At 54.7% G+C, this 23,482-nt stretch overlaps 10 protein-coding genes across 10 annotated transcripts; 6 read left to right on the top strand and 4 right to left on the bottom strand.

The window, feature by feature from the left end:
* Window positions 1-798: 798 nt before the first annotated feature.
* GMORB2_4272 (Fungal trans) lies at window positions 799-3,496 on the top strand (the record flags this gene model as incomplete). The annotated part of the gene is made up of 3 exons (XM_035466247.1): window positions 799-1,105; window positions 1,482-1,644; window positions 1,771-3,496. 3 exons carry the CDS (start codon window positions 799-801, stop codon window positions 3,494-3,496), a joined length of 2,196 nt encoding a protein of 731 aa, XP_035324084.1.
* Window positions 3,497-4,152: 656 nt separating this feature from the next.
* GMORB2_4271 (uncharacterized protein) lies at window positions 4,153-4,879 on the bottom strand (the record flags this gene model as incomplete). The annotated part of the gene is made up of 2 exons (XM_035466246.1): window positions 4,153-4,677; window positions 4,760-4,879. 2 exons carry the CDS (start codon window positions 4,877-4,879, stop codon window positions 4,153-4,155), a joined length of 645 nt encoding a protein of 214 aa, XP_035324083.1.
* A 605-nt stretch (window positions 4,880-5,484) lies between these two features.
* GMORB2_4270 (uncharacterized protein) lies at window positions 5,485-6,401 on the bottom strand (the record flags this gene model as incomplete). The annotated part of the gene is made up of 2 exons (XM_035466245.1): window positions 5,485-6,301; window positions 6,385-6,401. 2 exons carry the CDS (start codon window positions 6,399-6,401, stop codon window positions 5,485-5,487), a joined length of 834 nt encoding a protein of 277 aa, XP_035324082.1.
* Window positions 6,402-7,106: 705 nt separating this feature from the next.
* Window positions 7,107-8,099, top strand: GMORB2_4269 (Tetratricopeptide repeat protein 1; the record flags this gene model as incomplete). Its single annotated transcript, XM_035466244.1, has 2 exons — window positions 7,107-7,229; window positions 7,290-8,099. The coding sequence occupies 2 exons, from the start codon at window positions 7,107-7,109 to the stop codon at window positions 8,097-8,099; spliced, it is 933 nt and encodes a 310-aa protein (XP_035324081.1).
* A 206-nt stretch (window positions 8,100-8,305) lies between these two features.
* Window positions 8,306-10,142, bottom strand: GMORB2_4268 (23S rRNA U2552 (ribose-2'-O)-methylase RlmE/FtsJ; the record flags this gene model as incomplete). Its single annotated transcript, XM_035466243.1, has 7 exons — window positions 8,306-8,342; window positions 8,430-8,849; window positions 8,919-9,059; window positions 9,112-9,149; window positions 9,274-9,461; window positions 9,653-9,764; window positions 10,083-10,142. 7 exons carry the CDS (start codon window positions 10,140-10,142, stop codon window positions 8,306-8,308), a joined length of 996 nt encoding a protein of 331 aa, XP_035324080.1.
* A 2,718-nt stretch (window positions 10,143-12,860) lies between these two features.
* Window positions 12,861-14,173, top strand: GMORB2_4267 (O-methyltransferase; the record flags this gene model as incomplete). Its single annotated transcript, XM_035466242.1, has 2 exons — window positions 12,861-13,734; window positions 13,833-14,173. The coding sequence occupies 2 exons, from the start codon at window positions 12,861-12,863 to the stop codon at window positions 14,171-14,173; spliced, it is 1,215 nt and encodes a 404-aa protein (XP_035324079.1).
* Window positions 14,174-14,618: 445 nt separating this feature from the next.
* Window positions 14,619-16,400, top strand: GMORB2_4266 (WD40 repeat; the record flags this gene model as incomplete). The annotated part of the gene is made up of 4 exons (XM_035466241.1): window positions 14,619-14,827; window positions 14,981-15,116; window positions 15,366-16,187; window positions 16,398-16,400. 4 exons carry the CDS (start codon window positions 14,619-14,621, stop codon window positions 16,398-16,400), a joined length of 1,170 nt encoding a protein of 389 aa, XP_035324078.1.
* A 424-nt stretch (window positions 16,401-16,824) lies between these two features.
* Window positions 16,825-17,955, top strand: GMORB2_4265 (pantoate--beta-alanine ligase; the record flags this gene model as incomplete). Its single annotated transcript, XM_035466240.1, has 1 exon — window positions 16,825-17,955. The coding sequence occupies one exon, from the start codon at window positions 16,825-16,827 to the stop codon at window positions 17,953-17,955; it is 1,131 nt and encodes a 376-aa protein (XP_035324077.1).
* Window positions 17,956-18,234: 279 nt separating this feature from the next.
* Window positions 18,235-21,003, bottom strand: GMORB2_4264 (Glycerol-3-phosphate O-acyltransferase; the record flags this gene model as incomplete). Its single annotated transcript, XM_035466239.1, has 3 exons — window positions 18,235-18,702; window positions 18,818-20,672; window positions 20,768-21,003. The coding sequence occupies 3 exons, from the start codon at window positions 21,001-21,003 to the stop codon at window positions 18,235-18,237; spliced, it is 2,559 nt and encodes an 852-aa protein (XP_035324076.1).
* Window positions 21,004-21,600: 597 nt separating this feature from the next.
* Window positions 21,601-22,359, top strand: GMORB2_4263 (ribonuclease P protein subunit POP4; the record flags this gene model as incomplete). Its single annotated transcript, XM_035466238.1, has 1 exon — window positions 21,601-22,359. The coding sequence occupies one exon, from the start codon at window positions 21,601-21,603 to the stop codon at window positions 22,357-22,359; it is 759 nt and encodes a 252-aa protein (XP_035324075.1).
* Between the last annotated feature and the right edge of the window lie 1,123 nt (window positions 22,360-23,482).

Here is a 23,482-nt window from a genome sequence, read left to right as displayed (position 1 = left end):
TCCCTCCTCCTTCTCTCGCGCACCTTCCCTTCACCCCCGCCGCACTCTTTCCCGACCGGCCCCCAGTTCCGATAAAAAAAGAAGGGAAAAAAACAAAAACACCTCCACCCAACAACCCCCTAACGCTGGACACAATCACTCCCCCCCCCCCCCCCCCCCCCCCCCCCCCCCACCCGGGGCCCAACCCCCCCCCCCCCCCCCCCCTCTCCGAAGTCCCAGAAAAGCCTCTGAAGCATTCTCCCGTGCCGATCCATTTCAGCGTCCGTTGGCGCTGACTGTCCACTAAAACGGCCTCCGCCGCGTCTGCCGCCCAAAACCTTGAGCTACTTCCGAAGCCCGTGCTGACTGCTCCAGGTCGGCTGTCCGCTTCCCGTTTCCCCCCCAAAAATCCGCTTCTCCCCCCAGGCCCCAAGGCTCCCCCCATCACTCTCTTCCTTGGCCTCCGGGACCCACGGGTAGCCAGCTCCGGAGGTAGCAGTGCCTCATCTCTCACCACCACCAATTACCACCACCGCCTCTTGCTTTTCCCTTTTCATTTTCTCCATTTCTCCATCCTCTTTGACCTCCCCCCCTTCCTGTCTTAATTTATGGCTTTCGAGGCCTCAGAGGGCATCAGATAATTACGCCGACAGTGAGGGAGAGACGACGGCCTCGCCATAATCGGCCTCGGGTTTTATCTCTCTCCTACGCACCACTTCTCCTCGGTCTTGTCCACCACCGAGACCCTCACGCCCTTATTACTCTCAGCTTTTTCTCCTCGCTCCCCCCTTCCCCCCCCAGTCCCCTTCCACAACCAAGATGTCCTCTTCCGGTGTCGTAAGAGGAACTGCCCTTAGAGCCGGCGGCGCCTGTGTGCGTTGTCGCAAGGGCAAGACCAAGTGCGTGTACGAGACTGGTCGTCCGCCATGTCGCAACTGCGCCAAGGGAATGCACGAGTGCTACCTCCCCTCGGAGAGCATGGCCCATCATCACGGTCAAAGTCCAGCTCGCCATTCTAGCGCTCATCGCTCCTCACGCGACTCCCTTCCGGCTTCGGCTACCACTACCGCCGCCGCTTCGGCTTCCAACGATTCTAGGCAGTCTGGCGCTGTCGGCCCTCCTGCTGGTGGTCCCGCTACTGCCTCGCGCTCTGTTCCGGCCGTCGCAGCTGACAAGTGAGTTGATTCATTTCTCTCTTTCTTTTCTCCCTCTGTTATTCTCATCATCATCGTCACACCTATCTATCACTACCCCCCCCCCCCCCCCCTTCGCTCCTTCCATCGCCCTCATCCCGGCGCGTCCCGCTTCGGCACAACTCCGGCCCACACAAATTTCTCCATTATCCACTATTACCTGGAAAACTGCCGAACTCTGAACCTCGGGCGGTTCTCGGGCGGTCCCATCGGCCTTCCTCCCATCGGCCTTCACTACTAGTTCGCTAGTAGCTTGGCGCTTGACGTATACTGCCTGGACCAATGGCTATGGCTTCGCTTGACTAACAGGCACATCCAGACTCACCCCTGAACTCCTCGCCGAGTGTGAGCGCGTCGTCTCAAAGACATTCCCCGCCTGTGTTGCCTTTCACAAACCCTCATTTGTCCAGCAACTCAAGAATGGTACTCTCGAGCCTTGTCTCGTCTATGGCCTGCTCACGTGCGCCGCGAGGTAGGTTACAACCCATCCGCCAATAGCTATCTATACAATTGAGTCGGTACCACGGTCAATCCAGTAATCGGTTGACCTGACTATTGAGCCTTCACATGCTAACAACCCTCCCCTCCCTCGCAACAGGAGCTCCCACAATCTCATCCGCCGATATGGCAGCCCTTCGACCGCCGCCGAGACATTTGCCGCCAAGGCCATGGCCCTCATCAACCAGAACCTAGACCACCCTAACCTGGCCGACATCCAATCTCTCTGCCTAATCGTCATCCACGAATGGGGCTCCCGCAATGCCGTGCGCGCTTACATTGTCCTTGGCCAGGCCGCCCGCATGCTGCAGATGTTCCGCATCCTGAACAGCCACCGCACCGACCCAGACCAGTTCCTGCGCGACGAGTCCTTCCGTCGCACCCTGTGGCTCATCTACATACTCGACTGCCTGCTGACCAGCACACCGGGGCGCTACCCCTGCCTGTCGGTCCAGGACTCGGTCGACACGCCGCTTCCCTGCTCCGACATCAACTTCGCCTTTGGCAACGCCGTCTACGTCAAGACGCTGACCCAGGCTGTAGACGCCGACCCGCACAGCCGCCACCACCCCGTGAGCCCTCCGACGGGTGAAGTCGGCGAGTTTGGCTACATCGTAATCGCCTCGACCATCTGGCGCGACGTCGTCGGCATGCTGACTGTCACCACCCTGCAGAACTTCCGCGAGGAGGCCTGCACCGACCTGATTTCCAAGATTGACGGTCTGCGCGTGTCGCTGCCTATGCAGTTTGTCGACAAGCCAGGCCAGATCAACCTGCACATGACCATGGGATCAGGCTTCACCTTTGCCATGCTGCACTGCCTGCTGCACTGTTCCAGCATATTTGTCCACCGTCGTCGCCTGCTACAGGACGTCACAGCATCTGGCTTCGGCCTGGACGCCTTCCGCATGACGCCTCGGTGCCACGACATTGTCGACCGCCTCTTCACGTCGTGTCACGCCATCATCTCGTTGTTGGCTGCTGTCGAGGCCGGATCGGAAAAGGACCACGTCACCTGCTTCCCCATCTTCATGCTCTTCTCGGCCTTTACAGCTGGCGCTACGGTGGCCTACCTGTCGCTCAAGGGCCTGACCCCGCACACCACGGTCGAGACGGCCGGCCACATAGTCGGAGACAGCCTCCGCTTCATGACCGACGGCACCGAGAACTGGCCTCTCATGGCCAGTTGGCTGCGCCACTTGACAGTCATGCAGCGCGTCCTGCACAATGACGCAGCAGCTGCGTCTACCCTCGCCACGGTCGCCGCACCCCGCCACAACTCAGCCCCTCACATTCCTGCTACCGCCAGCTCTGTCAAGGACGAAGCTGTGTCCAGCACTGATGGCAATGGCGATGTCGCCATGGACTACGACCACCAGCAGCAGCATCACCACTCCAGTGCCCCTCCTCCCCACGACCTGGATCGTGTCGGTGGCGGCGGCCCCCCCTCCGCCCCCCGGTCCGTGTCGGAATCCCCCCGCGACGACAGCGAACCCCCCGTGACCATCCCCCGCAGGCCAGGCGTGACAACTATCAACGGTAACACCACGGCAGTCAGTGAAGCGACGGCCACGCCGCCGGGGACCAGCTCTCCCCCGCGCCAGCAGTCGGTGTCTCAGGGTGCGGCCCCGTCGTATGCCGGTTCATATGGCCACCCGTCCGAGGCGAAGCACAGCCCCGATGTGCCGAGTGTTAATGGGCAGGCGCACGGGAACGAGACATCTTCCACGAGTCAGGATATGACTGCTCCCGAGCTCTGTGCTGTTTTTGAGAGGCAATTGCTAGAGATGGATGACCTTGCAGCGTTTATGGGAGGTGGTGTATAGAGTCGAACTCGGTGCATAGGTGTTGAGGTTTCTTTTATTTTTTATTTTTTTCCCCTTTTGTCCTGGTCTTTTTATCATCACTTGACCGTTGAATCTTGTCTTTTCTCTCTTTCAACTTGATTTTCCTGATTCTGATTGTGTCGAATCTCGGCTCGACATGGCGCTGGTATGCAATGGCAATGAAAATGGATAGGTGGGAGCGGGGATTGATAGCTGTAGTATTAGTTTTACTTGGTCTTTTTCTCCTTTTTCTTTCTTGTTTCTTTCTTGATGTTTCTCTGAGCCCTTAATACTGTTTTTTTTGTCTCCCAGTCTTGTTCACTCTAGTCTCTTGTGCTTCTTTTTCATGGTTTGACATCAAGGCGAGGAGCGATACCCCGGAATGAGTATTTCTTCACTTTCCCTCTTCTCATCTTACATGTGTGTCACTGGTGTGTTATGGTTGTAGGATATGTATTATCTGGTGCATCATGTCATTATATTATTGCATTTTATTGACCGTATTCCACCGACGTTCTCGTCAAGACTATCAATGCTGAAAATCCAGTCATCATGAGTATATGAAGGGAACGAAAAGAACAAAAAAGACGAATGCTGGTATCTTTGAAATGCTAATCAAAAAATCCTCCCCCTTCTTCCCCTCCCCGGCGCAATCCTCAATGACGACCATGGTGGCCGTGATGACCGCCATGGTTACCACCGGGGCCACCGAAACCACCACCGGGGCCATCAGGACCGTCTCGGCTGAAGAAATGGCCACCGCCGTGGTGGCTACCATGGCTACCGTGATGACTGCCGTAACTGCTGTGGTGACTCCCAGAGCTCCCGAGGCTGCTGTGACTCCCATGACCACCGATGAGGCCGCCGAGTCCGCCGCCGAGTCCGCCGCCCATCCCACCGGTATGGTGGGAGCTGCCGTGGTGGGAGCCGCCGTGATTGCTGTGCTTCCTCTTCTCAAGCTTGTGCTCCAGCATGTTGGCGCCGATGGCACCTAGCGCACCGGCGCCCAGGGAACCCAGAAGACCAGTCTTGCCTATCTTGCGGGCTCCGTAGGCACCCGCTGCGCCACCGACGATGGAGGCGCCTAGGCCGCGCTCATCATCCTGACCTTGCTGGGAGGCATGCGGGGAGGCGTGCTGAGAGGGATGGTACTGTTGTTGCTGTTGATGCTGAGGGTATGCCTTTTATTTTGAAGAGCCAAATGTCAGTATGGAGATGGAGGGAAAGAAAATGGGGGAGGGAAGAGCCGTGATGATTAGTTACCTGGTGCTGTGGCTGGGCATATTGAGGCTGGGCGTATTGAGGCTGGGCGTATTGAGGCTGGGAGTACTGGCTGTTGCCACCGTTGTAGCTGGCGCCGTTGTAGTAGTCTCGATTAGACATTTTGAAGTTGAGAGATGCTTGATGTTTGATGAACTGATGTAGTTTCTCAGATGGGAGTTTCGAGATGATGGAATATAGAAAGAAGGAAAGATGGAAGAACCAAGAGAATATCAAAAGACATATATATATATATGTATATAGTACATATACATATGTATTTGATTGTAGAACCAACGAATGCTGATGAAGCAAGCGCCTGGGCATTGCATCCGTGGCTTAGACGGCGCAGTCCGCAGTAGCTGCGCCACGGGAACGGGCTAGCTAGCGTGAGGCGCTGCGTCCGGTGACGCCGGTCGGCATTCGGCTTTGGCGCATTCCGGGGGTGGTGATTGATCCGTTGAATGGCACAATCAATGTATGCGCACGCGGGCTTATTCGACACTGCTACTACGTAAGACCTGGGAAGGCCCTAGTTAGGCTGATGATTATGATGCTATTTTTATTACTTTTGGTCCATGTGACTGTCCTAGTAAGGGGAACATGGAGGAATAATTAACGACAGAGATGAGCTCATGTGCGTGTGCAGCCCTTCACGCAGAGATCTGTAACCTCTTCGAGATGAAATAGAGAGGGGGAAGGGGGAGAGGGGGGAGAGGGGGGAAGCCCTATGTAGAGCCAAGGACAATGCCGTACTTCTCATACGGGAACCCTTCCAGAGTAGCAAGGTAGTCAGCCCAGCCGTCGCCCTCGACACCGACCTGGTGCATATCGACCTCGCCCGCCTCCCCCGTAGCACCGGCCAGGACCTGGGCCTCCCTCCCGTCGTACTGCGCCTTGAGTCCTGGGTGGGGGCACCAGACGACGCGCATTCCGGCTCTCCTGCCGGCCTCGACGCCGGGGACCGAGTCCTCAAACACCAGACACTCCTCGGGCTTGATGGGATCCTTCTCCTCCCCGTCGAGGTCGAGAGACTGGTTGATGGTGTCGAGGGCGAGGAGGAAGATGTCGGGCAGCGGTTTCCCCCTCCCCGGCCGCAGACGTGCGTCATCGCCCAGGACGCGGCGGTGTGGGGGGAATACGTCGAACAGCTCTGTGAGGTGGTCGGTCTTGAGCTTGAAGTTGCCTGCGTGGGAGCTGGTGGCCAGCGCGACGTGAACCTTGCGCCCCCCGGCCGTCGCGGCAGCCAGGTTGGCCAGCAGTTCCGGCACGCCTGGAAGCGGCTGCGCGCCCGGGAACAGCTCCCTCTGCGTCTCCGACACCTGCCGCGTGTACTCTTCCACCGAGATGGGCAGCTTGGCCCAGTCGATGAAGATCCTGGTGGCCTCCGGGCCCGGACGGCCCTGCAGCTTGGCCTTGACTGACCACGGCATCCCCGGCCTGCCGTAACGGGATAGCACCTCGTTCACGCAGATGGTGTAGATGTCCTCCGTGTTGAGTAGCAGGCCGTCCATGTCGAAGAGACAGGCTCTGACCGGGGGGAAACTGCAAGGTTGTCAGTGTGGGGGGGCAGTCGACTCAGACGTGAAGAGGTCATCTGTAGAGAGGGTGGTATGGGGGGGCCTTACTCGGTTCTGGGAGCCATGGTTGTTCGAAGTTTTTTTTCCAATGAAGAGGCGAGGTAATACGACAAGAGAGCAGAACTTGATGTCGCATATCAGTCCCGATCGAGCTTCAGGAGAATGTCGGGATCGAGTCACTCGTCGGCCGATTATCGCGGGGTTGATTTTCCTCTCCGGGGTGTGCGCACACAAACAAGCAGACCCCTCCCTCATCCTCAACATAACCTGAACACCCCCCCCCTTACCCCCCTCCCCTTTGTCATTTTAGCTGGCGGACCCCTCCCGCTAGGAAAAAAAAAAGCGTTTCCCTGAATCCCTCCCAAATCCGTTCTGGGTCGATATGGTATTAACACCACTTTTCTTATAGTCTTATTAAGAGATGCTCAATTTTTCTACTTTTCTTATATATAAGTACCACCACCCACATATACCTCCTAAAGAAGCGTCATATGCTATATAGCTACTTTACATCTCATATATTCATCTTCACCATTCACCCCGTCAATCCTGTAAAATAATCCCTTGTAATAATACAGATTACATTGAGCTCCTTCCTCGAGTTCTTATCGATAAGACTGCGCTCCTGCCCTCACCACATTGCTGCCTGGCATGCACCATCATCGTCATCATCACCACCCTCAGGTATCAGACGTCGCCACCATTACTCACCAAACATCCAATACTATCCATCCTTTTTGATTGATAGTGCTTATCCACATAACCAAGGGATGGCCGACACACATCCGTCCAAGGACACCCATTCCAAGGACACCCAGCCCGAGCTCAACCCCAACGACTCCAACCCCCAAGACGTTGAAGATGAAGTACAATACACCCCGGAAGAGGAAGCAGTACGTCCAACCCACCCCGGCCAACACCCCCTGACCCTCCCTCCTTCCTAACCTCCCCAGGCCGCCATGGAAGAGTCCCAGTCCCTCAAGGCAGAGGCAACAGCCCTCTTCACCAAAGGCGACATCCACAACGCCCTATCCGTCTACGAAGACGCCCTGATGCCTCTGCCATCGTCGGCCCGGTACGCCCGTGCAGTTCTCCACTCCAACATTGCCGCCTGCCATCTCCGGGTCGACCAACCCACCGAGGCAGTCAAGGCTGCCACCACCGCTCTGAATGAGCTATCTGCTATTGAAGATTCAACGTCCCGATCCAAGTCTGACAAGTCTGACCCTGACCTCAATGCCAAGGATGAGAAGAATGATGATGATGATGATGATGTTACGAAAGGAAAGGGTCGAAAAGAAGAACGAGAACGAGAACAAGAACAGGTAGATGAAGAGATCATCAGCTCTGGAGCCAAGACGGCTGCACCGCCGCCGCCGCCGCCGCCGCCACCGGCACAAGATGACATCGCCCGCATACGCATCAAATCCCTCCTCCGTCGTGCCAGAGCCAACGCTTCAATCCGTCCGGAGACGTGGTCGTCTCTGTCTTCCGCGCAGACAGATTACCAGGCTCTTTCGAAACTTCCGCCGTCGGCACTCACCGCCACCGACGCGCGGAACGTTCGCGATATGCTTCGGCGCCTTGAACCGAAAGTGAAGGAGGCCCAGGAGAGGGAGATGGGTGAGATGTGGAGTAAGCTCAAGGAGATGGGCAACGGCTTGCTCAAGCCCTTTGGACTCTCTACCAACAACTTCCAGATGGTCAAGGACGAAGCTACGGGCGGGTATAGTATGAACTTCAATCAGAATGCAGGAAAATAGGGTAGACGCAAGGGGATCACAAAGGACTGGCAAACCGACCTTGTAGCCATAGGAGCCGATAAAAAATATAACAAGGCGAAAATAGAAGGAGATGGGCAGACACTATATATATGCTGTATATTGGCATCAATATCCTACTCAATGTACCATTATGCTTTATCCCAATTCAAATATACGCTTCGCTAACCATGTCAAAGGAGTCTGCCTCAACCCGACAGGGGCTTTTGACCATAGACGATGTAGCTGTCATTGTCAAGTCAGCAGACGTTCAACCGCCAAGGCCGAGATGCATCTCAAGAGATGGGCAAAGGGAAAACGGGCAAAACATACTATGGCCACCACCCGTGCATCTTGTTGCTTCGGATATCCTGGCGCAGATGAGCGAGGAACACAGCAGTCTGCTCCTCGGTCCAGCCCAGGCCCTTGTTAAAGATGCGCATGACCAGGCCCTCGAGGTTGGTGAGCAGATTGTGCTGCTCCCAGGCGCCGATGAGCTTGAGCCTCTGGTCCTTGGCCCAGGGGGCCGTGGGCAGCTTATAGATCTTTTCCGTCACCGACTCGAACCCGCGGTCGGTAAATTGCTGCTTCCACCGGGTCGGGTCGTCGACGGGGGTGCCAAAGGCGATACAGGAGTCGCGGAGGCAATCGGAGAACTTTTGAAAGGTGCTGTCCTTGGGGATTGTGCCATCGTCGCAGCCCAGAACACCGGTGATGCAGTGGTATTCGATCCAACCTCCGGGCTTGAGGTGCCTTTTGATGGCTGTCAGTGCGGGAGTCTCCAATGGGGGGAGGTGGGAAGGTGACAGGGGTTAAGCGCACTTGTAGCACTGGTCGATCAGCTTGGGAAAGTCCCGGATGGCAGTAATGAGGTCGCGAGAGAAGATGAAGTCGGCCGAGTTCTCCTTCCACGTCCACGGCTGCTCTATGTCGTCGAGTTCGAAAGAGCAGTTGGGAGGAACCCTGGATCTGGTTAGAGCGAGCATATGCCCAATGGCCAACAGTATTGACTTACCACTCCAGCTGGGTGGGTGCAATATCGACACCAACAACCTACGTCGGTCAGCACAGTGGTCGAGAGATCAGGGGGACGATACTAAACTGTTAGGAAGCATCACATAGTAGAACAACTAAGGATGAAAGAAAGCAAGCGTGAGAGAAGAGAAAAAAGACATACCTGAGCCCCGGGATACTTGTCGGCCACGTCGATACTCCAGATACCCGTTCCACATCCAAGATCCAAGATCCTCTGGGGGTTGTCCCCGATGGGAGCAAAGAAGTGGTGCTTCTCGAGGAGAGCAAAGTACTTTGTGTGGGCAATGTCCATACGCTCCAGCTCCTGCTCATCCATAGGAAATCCATACTCTATACAGTCGAACGTGGTCAGCTGAAATGTACGTTGCCAAGCAGTCAAAGTGGTGCGATTGGTTGGAGGGAAGAGCAGACGGAGTGGCGCAATGTTAGGCGCCAAGTTTCCTTCTCCCTCTCTCAAAGCTCATACAAATTGTCTCGTAATAGAGCCAACGTCCACTGCGAATAGAATGATTCGAACATACCCTCCTTTCCGTAGGCCGCGTAGGTGCGACGGCCCTCACCGACAACACCCTGGACTATCGAGGGGCTGAGCGAGGTGAGCGACGAGACGAAGCTGCCAGTGTCGGAAGCATCCTGGACCGGAGGACTATTAGCATTTATTCGTTGCTGTTACTGTTGTTGTTTTTTTTGCTTCTTTTTTTTTTCTTTCTTTTTTTCTTTCTTTTTTTCATGTCTTAGCTTAGCCATGTGGGCGGTGGGCCCTGTCAAGAGAAACTCACCTCGTGGTCTGTTTCTTGTGCGGGCTGTGTTTTTGAGCGTTAGCAAAGTCATCCACTTTCTTGACCGCTCCGATATAATGGCTCGATGGAAAGAGATGAAGCGGTGCAAGATGGAGCGGTTCAGAGGCCAGGATCAAAGATGGGTGGGTATTCTAGTACAGTCGATACTCACATCGTCGGCGACAATGGGATCTGAAGCCGGGACAGCAGCAGGGGGAGCCGGAGAAGACATGATGGATTGCGATTAGATACAATCGATGAAGTAGACGTGGTTGAAGCAAGAAGCAAGAAGCAAGAAGGAGGAGAGGATGAGAGAGAGAAAAGAAAAAGAGAGATGGGAGGGAAAGAGGGAACAGGTGGAGATGAGAGGACGAGAGGATGAGAGTATCGTACCCAAGTCGGTACTGAAAGCAGATTTTGATAGGGCCTTTTCTTTTTTTTCTTCCTGTCTCACTCTTTCTGTGACGTGGGGAGTGGTACGAGTCAACCGACGTAAGCGTAGTAGTAGTAATTCTGAGAAATCTGTATAGAGTGAAATGTGCCGGGGGNATGTGGACGTCTGGCGGGGGGGGGGGGGGGGGGGGGGGGGGGGGGCCGATGTCAACTCCAGTGGCTCTGAGCAGTGGTAATAGTCTACTCGTGCGTAAGAGGGTATGTTGTAGAAAAAGAGGGGAGTGTCGGGGACCCATCAGGGGGGGGGGGGGGGGGGGGGGGGGGGGGGGGGGGAGGGGAGAATGCGGAAATGCCACGACGTTCGTACTCGTAGATGAATATACAAATGAGGCAAGAGCGACGGGAAGGGTGAACAGGGGAAGGTGCGAACGCGGGCCGTAGAACCCAGGGCAAGAGCGACCAAAGCACTCTCCTACCTCTTACAAGTAACAACGGTATACCATTCATTATATTAGCAGATTTCCTGTCAAGATTAACTAATCCAGTTGCTTTTCATTTACTTTGCTCCTTTTCAACTCTCCCTACGTTTTCTTTTCCCACTCTTACTGCTCCGGAATGCTCCCCTTTTATAACTATGCAATAATACCACTCTTACTAGCGCTCCCCCTTTTGGAAATAAGTAAAAGTTTGGACCAGAAAAAAAAAAGACTTTTCCCCTCTGCTAGAGAGAGGGTCCGTGGGGCGGTAGAGGAATGAGAAAACAAAGAAAAGCTTTTGCATGTACAGACGTGATATGGCTATGGCTAGTTCTATTAGTTCATCAGTTCAGCCTAATTACTAATATATGTGCTCGTGCTGTAAAAGTGATTGATTGGAACGAGCATCACGGTACAGTATATTGATACATGTGATCCATCATCTCGATTATATGACCGCGACTGTCAGTTCGGAGTGTTACGTGTTGGTCCGTAGCAGCAGGGTATTCATTCCGAAGCAGGAGAAAGTGAAAATGAGACAACGTGCGTGTGTAACCCCGCCTTGCTTCAGTGTCAGCTGTCGGTTAATATTGGTTCAAGTCATTTATCGTCCTGATCATTGGTGGTTCGCATGCCTGGCTCGAATGTCTGAGCCCGATACTGATTCGTGCTGGATGCAGGGTATGATAATTCTTTAGCGTCTACGAGCACATGTATTGCTTCGTACATAGACGTCCGACGTCGTCGTGAAGACCCCTATTCATACGACGTTGTGCCAGCAGTAGTAGATTTAGCAGTAAACAGTAATAATCTGCATCAGTATTCAATATACAGGTAATCTGTACATGTACGAAGCAGTGGAGCCGAGTGGTACCCCCGGTACCTGCCTATTAGCTTTCCGTATTATTATTCCGCAAAGCTGCAGCTATTAGCTGCGGAAGCGTAGAGAGAGCGCGAGAGCGCACAAGCGCACTCGCGGTCGTGTTCGTACCTTCCTTGCCAGGGTTAGTAGAATCTGTAACGGCAAATGCGGCCGGGGGTCGCACCTTCCTGTACCACTCTGCCGCTATACTCTGCCGCTCTGCATCAACTCAGCGTCATCTCTACGTTATACATCTGTATCTATCCGTACTCCTCCGTACCTCCCATCACCACCGGATACACGACGATACATGTGCGCCTCGGAACATCAGCTCGCTCTATCCCCCTACCGCCAAGACGGAAGCTCCATATTTCTTTCCACTCAACACATGCATACGGTAGCATCCAGTACCTGTACTCATACATGTACAAGGTTGAATAAACTCGTGGCGAACGGCTTAGACGTATATCGGCCGTCTGCTATACATACTCTCTCTCATCTCTCCCCACCCATTATTGCCTTGGCTTCTTGGTGATGAGTTGACTCTCTCTGCTTCCCTCTCTTCTACGACGAGTACTCGTACGATAAGTCTACCAGCATCGGTAAAATTGGCTTACCAGCCTCTTTCGCTACGTATCGAGCGATCAGAGACTCGCCTACCAACAGCATTGGCCAAGTTTCCAAACTCCACAGACTTCTGCAACATGCTGCATCCCCGGCTGTATAGTAGCGGCTGCCCATCGTGGACCTTGGCATTCATCACTGGTCATAAATCAAATCCTCCGGACCCCCTCCCCGTTATCTCGATGCAGCGCTTTGATCCCTCTTCTGCACGGAATCAGCCGAGTATCACACTGTAAATCCCCGCCCGCCTCTTCATATGCTTTGCCCCTCTTGTTCCGTTTCCTGACCTCCTCGGTCCATCCCCTCTTTCATAATTCCGGATACCCTGACAGTGGTTCTCACATCTTCTCCTGGTTCAACACCTTTGCTTTACATACACCTCTCTCCACCCTGACAGTTCCGTTGGTCAGTCCTTCCCCGGTGTTAATCGTCTGTGCGTTAGGTCCGTCGCTGTGCTTATACGACGTAACAAAAACTGACAGATTCGATCAAACCCAGTGTTACTGCACGGCGACGAATACAGCAGACCGAAAAGGAGGGAAGAACAGAACAGGACAGAACAGAAAAGAACCAGACCCTGCCGCGACGTCAAATCATGGACAAGGTATCCATCGAAAAGGCCCTCGTCAAGGCCCGCGAGCTGGTCTCGTCGCTCGAGTCGTTTGATGGCACCACGGCCCAGCATTACGAGCTCCTCGGCCGCGTCGACGGCGTGCGTGATTCCCTCGAGCAGCCCTACGACAAGGGCATCCATTGGTTCGAGGGCACCACAGTCTCGGCTGCCCTCAACATCCTCGTCCGCATCGGCGCATACAAGCACATTCCCACCGATGGAAGCAGCATCACCGCCGCCGACCTGGCCGCCAAATGCGGCGTCGACACCTCCGTCACGTCGCGTGTGCTCCACGTCACCGTCAACAAGGGTATCTTTGAGGAGACGGGACCGGGCGAGTACAAGCACAATGAGCTGTCGCTCGCCTATGGGCCCGATTTCCTGGGCGGCTTCCTCGACGTTTGCAATGAACTGACAAAGGCGTGGATCTGTCTGCCCGATTATTTCAAAACCCACACGCCAGAGGACCTTTACGACCCCAAGAAGACGCCTGTCGCCTTCGCCAACGGCCGCGAGGGGAAGACGTACTACGAGGTCATCGGCGAGGACCCGGAGCGCCGTCGTCTGTGGAACCTCACCATGGAGAACATGCAGAAGAACTTCCCAATCATCGGCATGTTTCCCTTCAAAGATCTGGAGCCCCTGGTCAAGGCCGAGTCGGAGAGGCCCATCCTCATCGATGTCGCTGGAGGCAGGGGCCAGGCCCTGAAGGCTATCCGGAACCACTGCGGTGACGTCTTTGACGGCAGATTGATCCTGCAGGATCTGCCCATTGTTATTGACAGTCTGAACCCCGAGGATCTTCCGGGTGTTCAGCTCATGGCCCAGGACATTTTTATCCCTCAGGCTGTAAAGAGTGAGTGGTGTTCTCCTTTGTCCATGTCCGGGAGAGACAGCGACAGGGTGGGGGGCAGAAGAAGGAATAGAAGAGAGACAAAGAGTTCCCGCTAACAGACTCAGATGCTCATGTATACTTCCTCCGCCGTATCCTTCACGATTACTACGACCCCGCAGTTGTTGAGATCCTCAAGAACACAGCCTCGGCCATGGGACCCGACTCCCGCCTCGTCATCTGCGACATGCTTCTCCCCGACAGGACCAAGGTGGGCGGCAACATGACGCTCTGGTGGCTGGACCTGTCCCTCTTAGGAATCGGAGGCAAGGAGCGCTCCATGTCCGACTTTGAAAGGGTGCTTGATGCCTCGGGCCTTGAGCTGATCAAGCTGTACAAGGATGGGAGCAGTGATGTTGTCATGCTGGAGACGAGGCTGAAGAGGGATGGTGGTGCGAAATGAGAACGCTATCGGCGGACACTAGTCGGCGGTTGATGATGACAGGACATACCGAGGCCTAAAACTGGTGCCGGATGTCTGTTTTTTATTTTTTTATTTTTTTGACATGTTCTTGTTTTCTTGGCAATATTGATGATGATTGTCTGAATTGTGTTGTTCTGTTATTAGTGTGTTGGACAGAGAGTCACGTGGTTGATTTCTGATGTTAGTGCGAGGCGGGGCTCTCCCACTATCGCTTTTGTACTCTACATGTCTACATGGCATGCTTAATGTTGTAACGCCATCATATGCAAGATGACTTGAATCGATCGTTTTCTTTCCCGTTTCTTTTCTTCTTCTTTCCCTTCATTTCCCCTTTCATCTCCTCACATACCTCACTCCCATCCATTTTCTGTGTTGTCTCTTCTGTTCCGCCTTACGTCATTGAGAGGTGCGTGACCTGGTCGACATGGAGGCAGCACCCAAAAACATCCTCCGCGGACATAAATCCCAAGTCCACTCGGCCATATTCATCAGGAACAATACACGACTTGCCACCGGAGATGCAGATGGGTACGTGGTCCTGTGGGATCTGACCATCGCCAGACCTAGGGCCGTGTGGAGAGCTCACGGGGGTGGAATATTGGGTATACGAGGGTGGGGAGACAGGATTATAACGTGAGTTGCAGGAGGAAAAGAAGAGCAGGATATAAAGAAGAGGTCGGAGGGAGAGAGACTGAGAAGCAAGAAAAAAAAAGAAAGAAAGAAAAGGAGGGGAGGGGGGAGGGTGAGAAAGGGAAGAAGAAGAAAAGCTGACCATGACTCTGATAGACATGGCCGTGATCACAAGTTGATAGTATGGCAACTAGGCGAAGAGGATGAAAAGAGACTCAGCGTATCACTACCCCTGGAGGGTACGACGTCGTCAAAACAGTCAGAGCACAGGCCAGACCCTTGGATTCTGCACGTTATAGAGGTTAATACGCTCAACTTTTGTGCGTTTGCGGCGTGTTCTGCCAGGCTGGAGGATGAGGGGTGTCGGATAGATGGGGTCGATGAGGTGTTGGTATCTGTGCCGAATACGTTGGCATCTGATGCTGTGGGTTCTCGCTTCTCTCTCTCTCTCTCTCTGCCACCTCTGCTCTTTCACCTTCACTCTCAATAAGAAACGATTGTGGAAGGATTGGGTTGAACTGCTGCTGATTACAAAACGTAGATTGACATATTCTCGCTCCCCTCTCAATCGCGAATCCACACAGTCAAGGATACGAGCAAACGAGACACGGGAATGGCCATGAGCATCAGCCTACTCAACCTCGAGGGACAGATTACCCTCATTGCCGCCTTTGAAAACGGCCACGTCTCTGTGCGGAGACTACTGGATACTCGGGATCAAGACGGCGGCAACAGCTCGCAGCAATGGGTCACGACATACCGCACCCAGGCGCATAGCCAGCCCATCCTGTCTCTCGACGTACATCCGACGCTCGAGTACTTCATCTCCTCCGGTGCAGACGCCATCATAGCCAAGCATCCCATCCCGACGAGACAGCAGGAACATATCATCCTTTCCCAGGACCAGGATCAGAATCAGAGACAACACTTCGACCCGGACAACCGCGTCGTCCAAGAAGTCGATGATGAAGAAGTGGAGAGGGCGACGACGACGACGACGACGACACTGAAAGAGTGGGAACATCCCCTCAAGACAGTCAATACAAGACACTCGGGTCAGCAGAGCCTTCGTATACGATCCGACGGCAAGATCTTTGCTACGGCCGGCTGGGATACCAGGGTCAGGGTGTACTCTTGCAAGACTATGAGGGAACTTGCTGTGCTGTCGTGGCATCGAGTCGGTTGTTATGCTGTTGCTTTGGCGGGTGTTGAGGGGGCTGCGGCAGAAGCTGGAGCGGCTGCAGCAGGTACAGGAACGGGAACAGCAGTGTCTAGGATCGGAGTGACTACCAGCGTCAAAGATAGAAGGATACATCAGGCTAAGACGGCACATTGGGTTGCGGTGGGGGACAAGGATGGGAGGGTAAGTTTGTGGGATATATATTAGGTGCGACCCTGTCATTGTCTATGGATATCGAAATGAATGGAATGGGGTGAATTCATCTCAATTCAAGATGCTCAGCCTTTCATTTGTAAAAGCATCGCATATGTTTTCCAATGGGATGTTGGCCACGTCACGTCGCATAGGTTTAGTTGTGACTGTGATGATACTAAACTAACACTAAACACCAAGTAAAAGAGGTGAACAACATCACCAACAGCTATCGTCATGAACAAAAACCGATCAAAACAAATCTAAACTGAACAAAATCAATTAACCAAAGTAGACAATATCAATTGATTCATCAGGTGAGTAAAAGTCCAGCATGCGCTTCCAACCCAGAATATAACCACCCCCCCAGCCTCCCCCCCCCCAAACCCCCTAAACCCCTAACCCTGGTTCAGGGTATCCAGGTGCCGTCCTCTAAAGTTCAGCGCAGAACTCATCATCACGAATGAAATAGGCTATTAATATGAAATAAAAAACATGACCAGGTCCCTCATCTCCTCTCTTCTTCTCTCTCTTCTTCTCTCTCTTTTCCAACTTGACTCATAACTCACTCCAATCAATCACGACCCATACAAAACGTTTCCTCATTCCCTCCCCCCCCAAAAAAAAAATGCTACCCTCCATCTCCCGGACAATGCCTCCGGGGTCACGACTCTCCCGATCCCTTCAGCTTCGTCAGCTCCGCACGGCAACACGGCGGGAGACGCTACCGTCGAGTGCGATCCGCATATTCCGATCCGTCGACTCGGTGCGGTCATGGCGGGCCCCGCTGACCGAAACGCGCCGTACGGTGGGGTTGGTCCCGACGATGGGAGCCCTGCACGCGGGCCACCTGGCGCTGATCCGCGCGGCCGCACGTGAGAACCACCACGTCGTGGTGAGCGTGTACGTCAACCCGGCGCAGTTCGGCAGGACCGAGGACCTGGAGTCGTACCCGTCCACGTGGGAGGCGGATGGGAGGATCCTAGCCGCGCTGGACCGCGAGCTCGCAGGCGACGGGGCCAACCTCGGCCGCATCACGGCCGTCTTCGCCCCGACCACGCGGGACATGTACCCTGGTGGGTTTCCCGGGCAGGACGTCGACAGCAAGGGGAGCTTCGTGACCGTCACCCCCGTCGGCGAGGTGCTCGAGGGCGCCAGCAGGCCCACCTTCTTCCGCGGCGTGGCGACGGTCTGCATGAAGCTCTTCAACATCGTGCAGCCGACGAGGGTGTACTTTGGCCAGAAAGACGCGCAGCAGACCGTCGTTATCCGCCGCATGCTAGCCGACTTCATGGTGCCCTCAGACATGGTGGTGTGCCCTACCGAGCGCGACGCCTCCGACGGCTTGGCTCTCAGCTCCAGGAACGTCTACCTCGGCCCGCGGAGGAGGGCCGTCGCGCCCGTCCTGCACCGTGCCCTCCTGGCTGGCGCCGACGTCTACGCCCACGGGGAGGGGAGGCCGGATCGCCCATCCATCTTGGCCGCCGCTAACCGTGTGCTGGATGACGTCGCCGCCGCCCAGAACGCCCTGCCGCCCAGCCGGAGGGCCCTGTTCGAAGTCGACTACGTCTCCCTCACCGACCCAGATACCATGCTCGAGATTGACGCCGTAGACCCGGAAGTCGGTGCTATTCTCAGCGGGGCCATCAGGATGCCCAAGCTGGATGAGGTGAATCCCGGTGAGGATCCTGGTCACAGTGGTGGTCCGTCTGTGCGGCTCATAGATAATGTCGTGCTACCACCTAGGAGGGATGATTGAACAAGAGAGAGGGAGAAGCAAAGAAAAGAGGAAAGGAAAGAAAAGAAAGAGGAAAACAAAAACCCCCCATGTATAGATACGGATGAGAAATTAAATGGTATATAGGCGTGTGTATCCTAGGTATTAAGAGAACAAAAACCGCTACAATCCTTCAACACTCCTCATTACCCCATACTATGAATAAAAATGCACCTTCTAATGCAAGTTCCCATGCAAAGTGTTACAAGCCAAGCACAAGTCAAGTACAAGTCGAGTACAATGCAAGTACAACTCTCAGGACTACAGATGCGCCGCATTGTCCATCTTTCCTCTCCTCCTCTTGGAGGCAGCCCTCCTGCTCTGCACCGCCCTCGCCTCCTCGTCTGTCAAGCGACTGGGGACCTTATTCTTGGCCCCGTCCTCATCAGCCAGGACAAAGAGCTCCTGACCCAACTTGTCCGCCAGCTTGAGCACGTGGTCGCTCACCGTGGGCCCGTCACGTCGGTTCTTACCTTCGCGACGGGACATGGCCACTCTCTCGATCAGGTCCCACAGTCTCCCTTCTGCTAGGAGGGCGCCCGTCTCGGGGTCACGAGGTGGTCGCCACGACGGGTCGAGCTGCGTGCGCGGCGGGACCTTGGGGTCCTTCGATTTGACGACGTGGAGGATCTCGTCTTGTTCAAAGCGCGCGTACGAGTTGCCCAGCGTCTCTTTATTGACGGCTTCAAAGTAGGACAGGTCGCCTTGGTGGTAGAGGGTTTTGCCGAGCTACGATATCGTTAGACATTTGTGACGGAGGCGGAGATTGTAGAGGAAGGGAAGAATAGGAAAGAGAGAGAGAGAGAGAGAGAGAGAGAGAGAGAGAGAGAGAAGAGAGACCTACCACTTGAGCCATGTTCTGAGACTTTCTCAGCTCAACCCATATATCCTCCCTCTGTCCCCTCGGCGGCGTCAACCCCATGAGAGACACGGCAGCCAACCAGGTAGACTCGATGAATGGCCAGATGAGGAAACAGTAAAAGTCGTAATTCTCCCGCCCGACCTTGCGCTCGTGGTCCGACAACCCCACCATGGTGATGTTTCCCTGCTGATCACGGTCGAGGCGGACGACATGGTCTGCCTCCAGACCCCTGAGGGTCTTGTCGAGGTTTGCCGCGAACCCCTGGGACGAGAAGATGAACTCGCCCCGGAAGAGGGACGACAGGAAGAGGACGTACTCCCTCAGCTCGTCGTAAGCCATATCCTGGTTGGAGGGACCGCCGCCGCGCTTGACGCGCGTGTACAGCGCGGCGCTGACGAGGGCCTCGTACACGAAGAGGTGGATCGTCATGTTGCGGTAGAAGGAGAGCTGAAAGCGGTCGACGGCGTAGTAGGTCTGCTCGGGGAGGTTGTCGACCACGCCCACCAAGTCCCTACCCAGGACGTCGAGACCGCGGTCGACAATGTCGGCGACGGACGAGCTGCCAAAGTGGGCGACGCGGCCGCCCTTGGCGCGCACCCGGGCAGCCAGCCACTCCACTCGCCGGATCAGGGCGGGCTTGCCGACGCCGCGGCCGCGCAGGGTCAGGAGGACGGTGCCGATCAGGGCGGTAGGCATGACGACGGACACGGCGTTGATGTCGCCCAGAACCTTGTAGCCCAGGGTGTACAGGAGCTTCTTGCGAACGGCACGGACGGCAGGATCCTGGTGGTCGGTGTCCAGACCGGGAGGCACCTTCGGGAGGCGGGACAGCTGGTCCTCGATAAAGGCGCGCAGGCTCCAGGGTTCGTTGAAGCGGACGTCGACGCGGCCCAGCTTGAGGGAGAGCACGCTCGATCCGTTGGTAAGCAGGTCGGTCAGGGTCTCCTTCTTCTTGGGCACGCCTAGGAGCTCGGTGACGTAGCCCTCCGTCTCGATGACTTTGTCGTACTGCGTGCTGACGGGACAGATGATCGTGTCGTTGACGCGGCCGGACAAGATGCTATCGAGGACGAAGCCGAGGATGCCAAACTTGGGAGGGAGGAGCTTTCCCGTGCGCGACCGGCCGCCCTCGATGAAGCACTCAAAGTTGTAGCCCTCCTGCAGCAGCGTGTCGATATACGACTGCACAAGCGTCGTGTAGAGTACGTCCTCACCAAACGACCGGCGGATCCACATGGCGCCAGCATGCTGCAGCATATTGCCGACGAGCGGCAAGTTGAGGTTGTCACCGGCGACGACGACGGGCAGTGACAGGCCTAGACGGTAGCATATGATTTGTAGGGAGACGTAATCGACGTGCGAGCGGTGGCTGGGCAGGAAGATGATGCTCTGCTTCTTTCTGGCCGCCATATCGGCCACGCGCCGCAGCCGGAGAACCTCCTCGCTTGAGACGTGAATGCCCTGGTGGTACGCGCGCGTGAGGAGCTGCGTCATGACGTAGTGCGCGCCTCTGACAAAGGACTTGCTCTCCAGCTTACATATCATGTCGTCGGTCAGCTTCTCAGCCACCTCCTGCAGGGAAGCGTCGATCTGCGCACGACGCTGAGCCCGCTTGGCGTCAAAGTTACTGGATAAGTTGTCGAGCAAACCTTCGCGCTCTTCGATGCGGACGCGCTCGGCTGCCAGGTTGGCGATGCATTTCTGGAGTAAGGGCGAGGCCATGACCATGTTGCGCATATTCTCGGAGAAGCCTGGGTAGAAGATGGGTTGGCCGATGATGCGGTCGTAGGCTCGCCATCCATGGCCGGATACGTAGAGGGACACTTCGCGGAGGAACCTGTCAGGGAGTGTCAGAGGTGGGTATCGTGAGGAAGTAGGAGGTTGTAAATGGAACCTCTCAGGAAGGGGAGAAAGAAAGCGAGGAGAGCGTACTGTAAAGGTTCGGACCGAAACGAGGCAGACTGGTTCATGAGAGGCTTCTCCTCTCCATGAGGCGAGCTGCCGCTGGGTTCGACGTACCCGCTAGGCTGGAGGGTGACAGCATCGCCGAGGATTTGGAGATCGGGAGCGGCCCTTGAGGTTGAGGGGGCGATGCAATCGTCATTGTTGTCGTTGCCGTCGTTGCCGTTATCGTCGTCGTTGGGTTTGATCCTGTCGTCGGATGCCATGTTGGCGGGTATATATCGGCGAGAATGGGAACACGGATAAAGAGCCGAGCTTGAGACTGAGGATTATGGTGATGCTAGGGAGAGGGGATAGAGAGAGGTAGAGAGAGCGAGGGGTAGAGAGTAAGATGGCAGGTCGAGGGCTTTGAATAAGAGGTCAACGGAAAGGGAATACTGCCATGTCTGAAAGAACGGAAAAGATGGTGTCTAGAACAAGGAAAGCATTGTACAAAGGAGAGAGCGGGCTTCGGGATTAAGCATGAATATGATGCAGACGAAGAGAAGAAAGTGTGGGGGAGGCGCTGCATATGCCGACGGCGAGGAGTGGATTTAACATTCAAGCCACAGGTTGGGCCAAGCATTAGTGTGTAAAAGCCACAGAAATGTTGAAGTTCAGATGAACGTCAGCCACAGATGCGATGATATCGATGCTGACTCATGGTCCATCATGTGGATTCCGTACAGATTACTCTCTGTACGGGGAGAAGAAGCAATCATCGTATTTTACATGTGCATGATTACCGTCAACAACAACCACCAGACGTTCTGCGTTCCTTCCACTATTCCACTGTCCCTTCACAGACAAGGGACGTTAGAGTTATGGCATCCTCAACCAACCTAGCGACGCACCGGCAGATGACGCGCGACCTGCTCTCCCGCGCCCACTCCCCCGACAGCGTGGAGCGCATCTACAACGAAAAAATCCTGCACCGAACTCTGCACCTGCGCCCGTCTTCCCCTCCTCCGGGCGTCATCAGCGCGAGGACGGCGCGTCGGAAGAGACGTCAGCAGGAGCGCGACAGGACGCGCAAGCAGAAACCCGCCCCGCTGTCTGCGCGCGAGCGACGCAGGCTGGGACTCGACGAGACAGCGCGGGACGGACAGAGGTATGCCACGTACGAAGGCCTGAACAAACTCTGGATGGGATACATGCGCGAGATACTGGGGACGGATGTGCACGTGGGCGGGGTGAATGCTGCGGCCAAGCTGGCCAGTGCAGAGTTCCACGGGGCGCACGTCGAGGTTGTGCGGAGCCGATGTCCCGGACGGGTGGGCATAAGTGGCATAGTAGTAAGAGATGGAAAATACGCCATGGACATTGTTACGAGGAAGAGGGGCGTCAAGATTGTTCCCAAGGAGGGGACTGTGTTTCGGGTGGCGGTGGCGGTGGGAGAGGATGAGAAACTACCACGGCAGGACAAGCGACAAGACGGACAACAGCAGGAACAAGAGCAGCAGAGGGGAAATGACCGACAAGACAAATCATTCGTATTCGACATCCTGGGGGACCAGATGATGTTGCGGTCGGCGGACAGGGCCACACGCAAGTTCAAGGGACACTTTCTCAAGAATCTATGATGGGTGGAAGGAATGCAGAAGGAATACAGGAGCTATGCAGAGACATGGCAGACGAATCAGCTACGAGATATGATACCCGATGTTTTTCTACTGTACGAGTATTGGGGGTTGCAGACTATCGAGGACTAGGTTGGAGTTGGACGAAGGGAGTGACGACATGGACTTTGGTGTATACATATAGGGACGAAACCAGAGTATCATCTCAAGCACGTACGACTACACGTTCTATGTACGCTACAGATAATGAATATACCAATTTCATCCCCTATAAGTCATCCCCACGACACTGAAGTAATATCACATGACTTTGTGCAGTTGAGTTTGTTGGTATACGGATTATATGTACTGGTATTGCGCTTTGAGATGACCCCATGACATTTACCGAACCGTTCATCGAAAGATTGTATCATACGACATCATCCGATATTGGCCATGCCAGACTGGCAACTTGAGGATAGAAAGTTGCCATTCTCATGTCGTGATTCTCTACCAAGTTTCCGGCTCTTGAGAGCTCAAACTAGGGCAAGTATCATCTGTTAGTGTAAGATAGTATTGGCCTGGAGTCTGTTAGTAATCTGGTGTGATAGACCAGTATCGGCTAATGTTTGGATAATCCTCGAACCTCACCACATATCGCCGTCACTTTGAAAGTAGCTTTCAGCACGTTTCCACTCTGTTTTGGTGTAGCAAAATGCCAAAAAGCAAGAGCAAAACCCTCGTGGATATTTCCTTCAAGAGCCAGTCACATTTTCCATCTTGTCCAAGGCTCGCTCGTCACGCCTCTTCTCTCTCTCTCTCTCTCTCTCTCTTTCTCTCTCTCTCTCTCTCTCCTCTCCCTCCTTTTCTCTCTCTCTTCCTCTTTCTTTCTCTCTATGAAATCCCCTTCCCTCTTTGCTTCTTCTCTTTTGCTCCTTCCCTGATCTTGACTTCGTTCTTTCCGAAACTGGTAACTTATTGTGAACCACCAACTGCATCATTCCAACGGCGAGAACAAAAAAAAAAAGAAAAAAACTTCTTAGTCATCTAGCGGCCAATAGGTCTTTTCAACCTCTTTTTTTTTCTCCTTCCTCTCAACCTCCAACAAAACAAAAATCCCACCGCCCATCGTCATCCCTGTATACGA

This window comes from Geosmithia morbida, assembly GCF_012550715.1.
Source record: "Geosmithia morbida isolate 1262 chromosome Unknown scaffold_2, whole genome shotgun sequence".
Taxonomy (NCBI): Eukaryota; Fungi; Ascomycota; class Sordariomycetes; order Hypocreales; family Bionectriaceae; genus Geosmithia; species Geosmithia morbida.
This window is presented reverse-complemented; position numbering and strand designations above follow the sequence as displayed.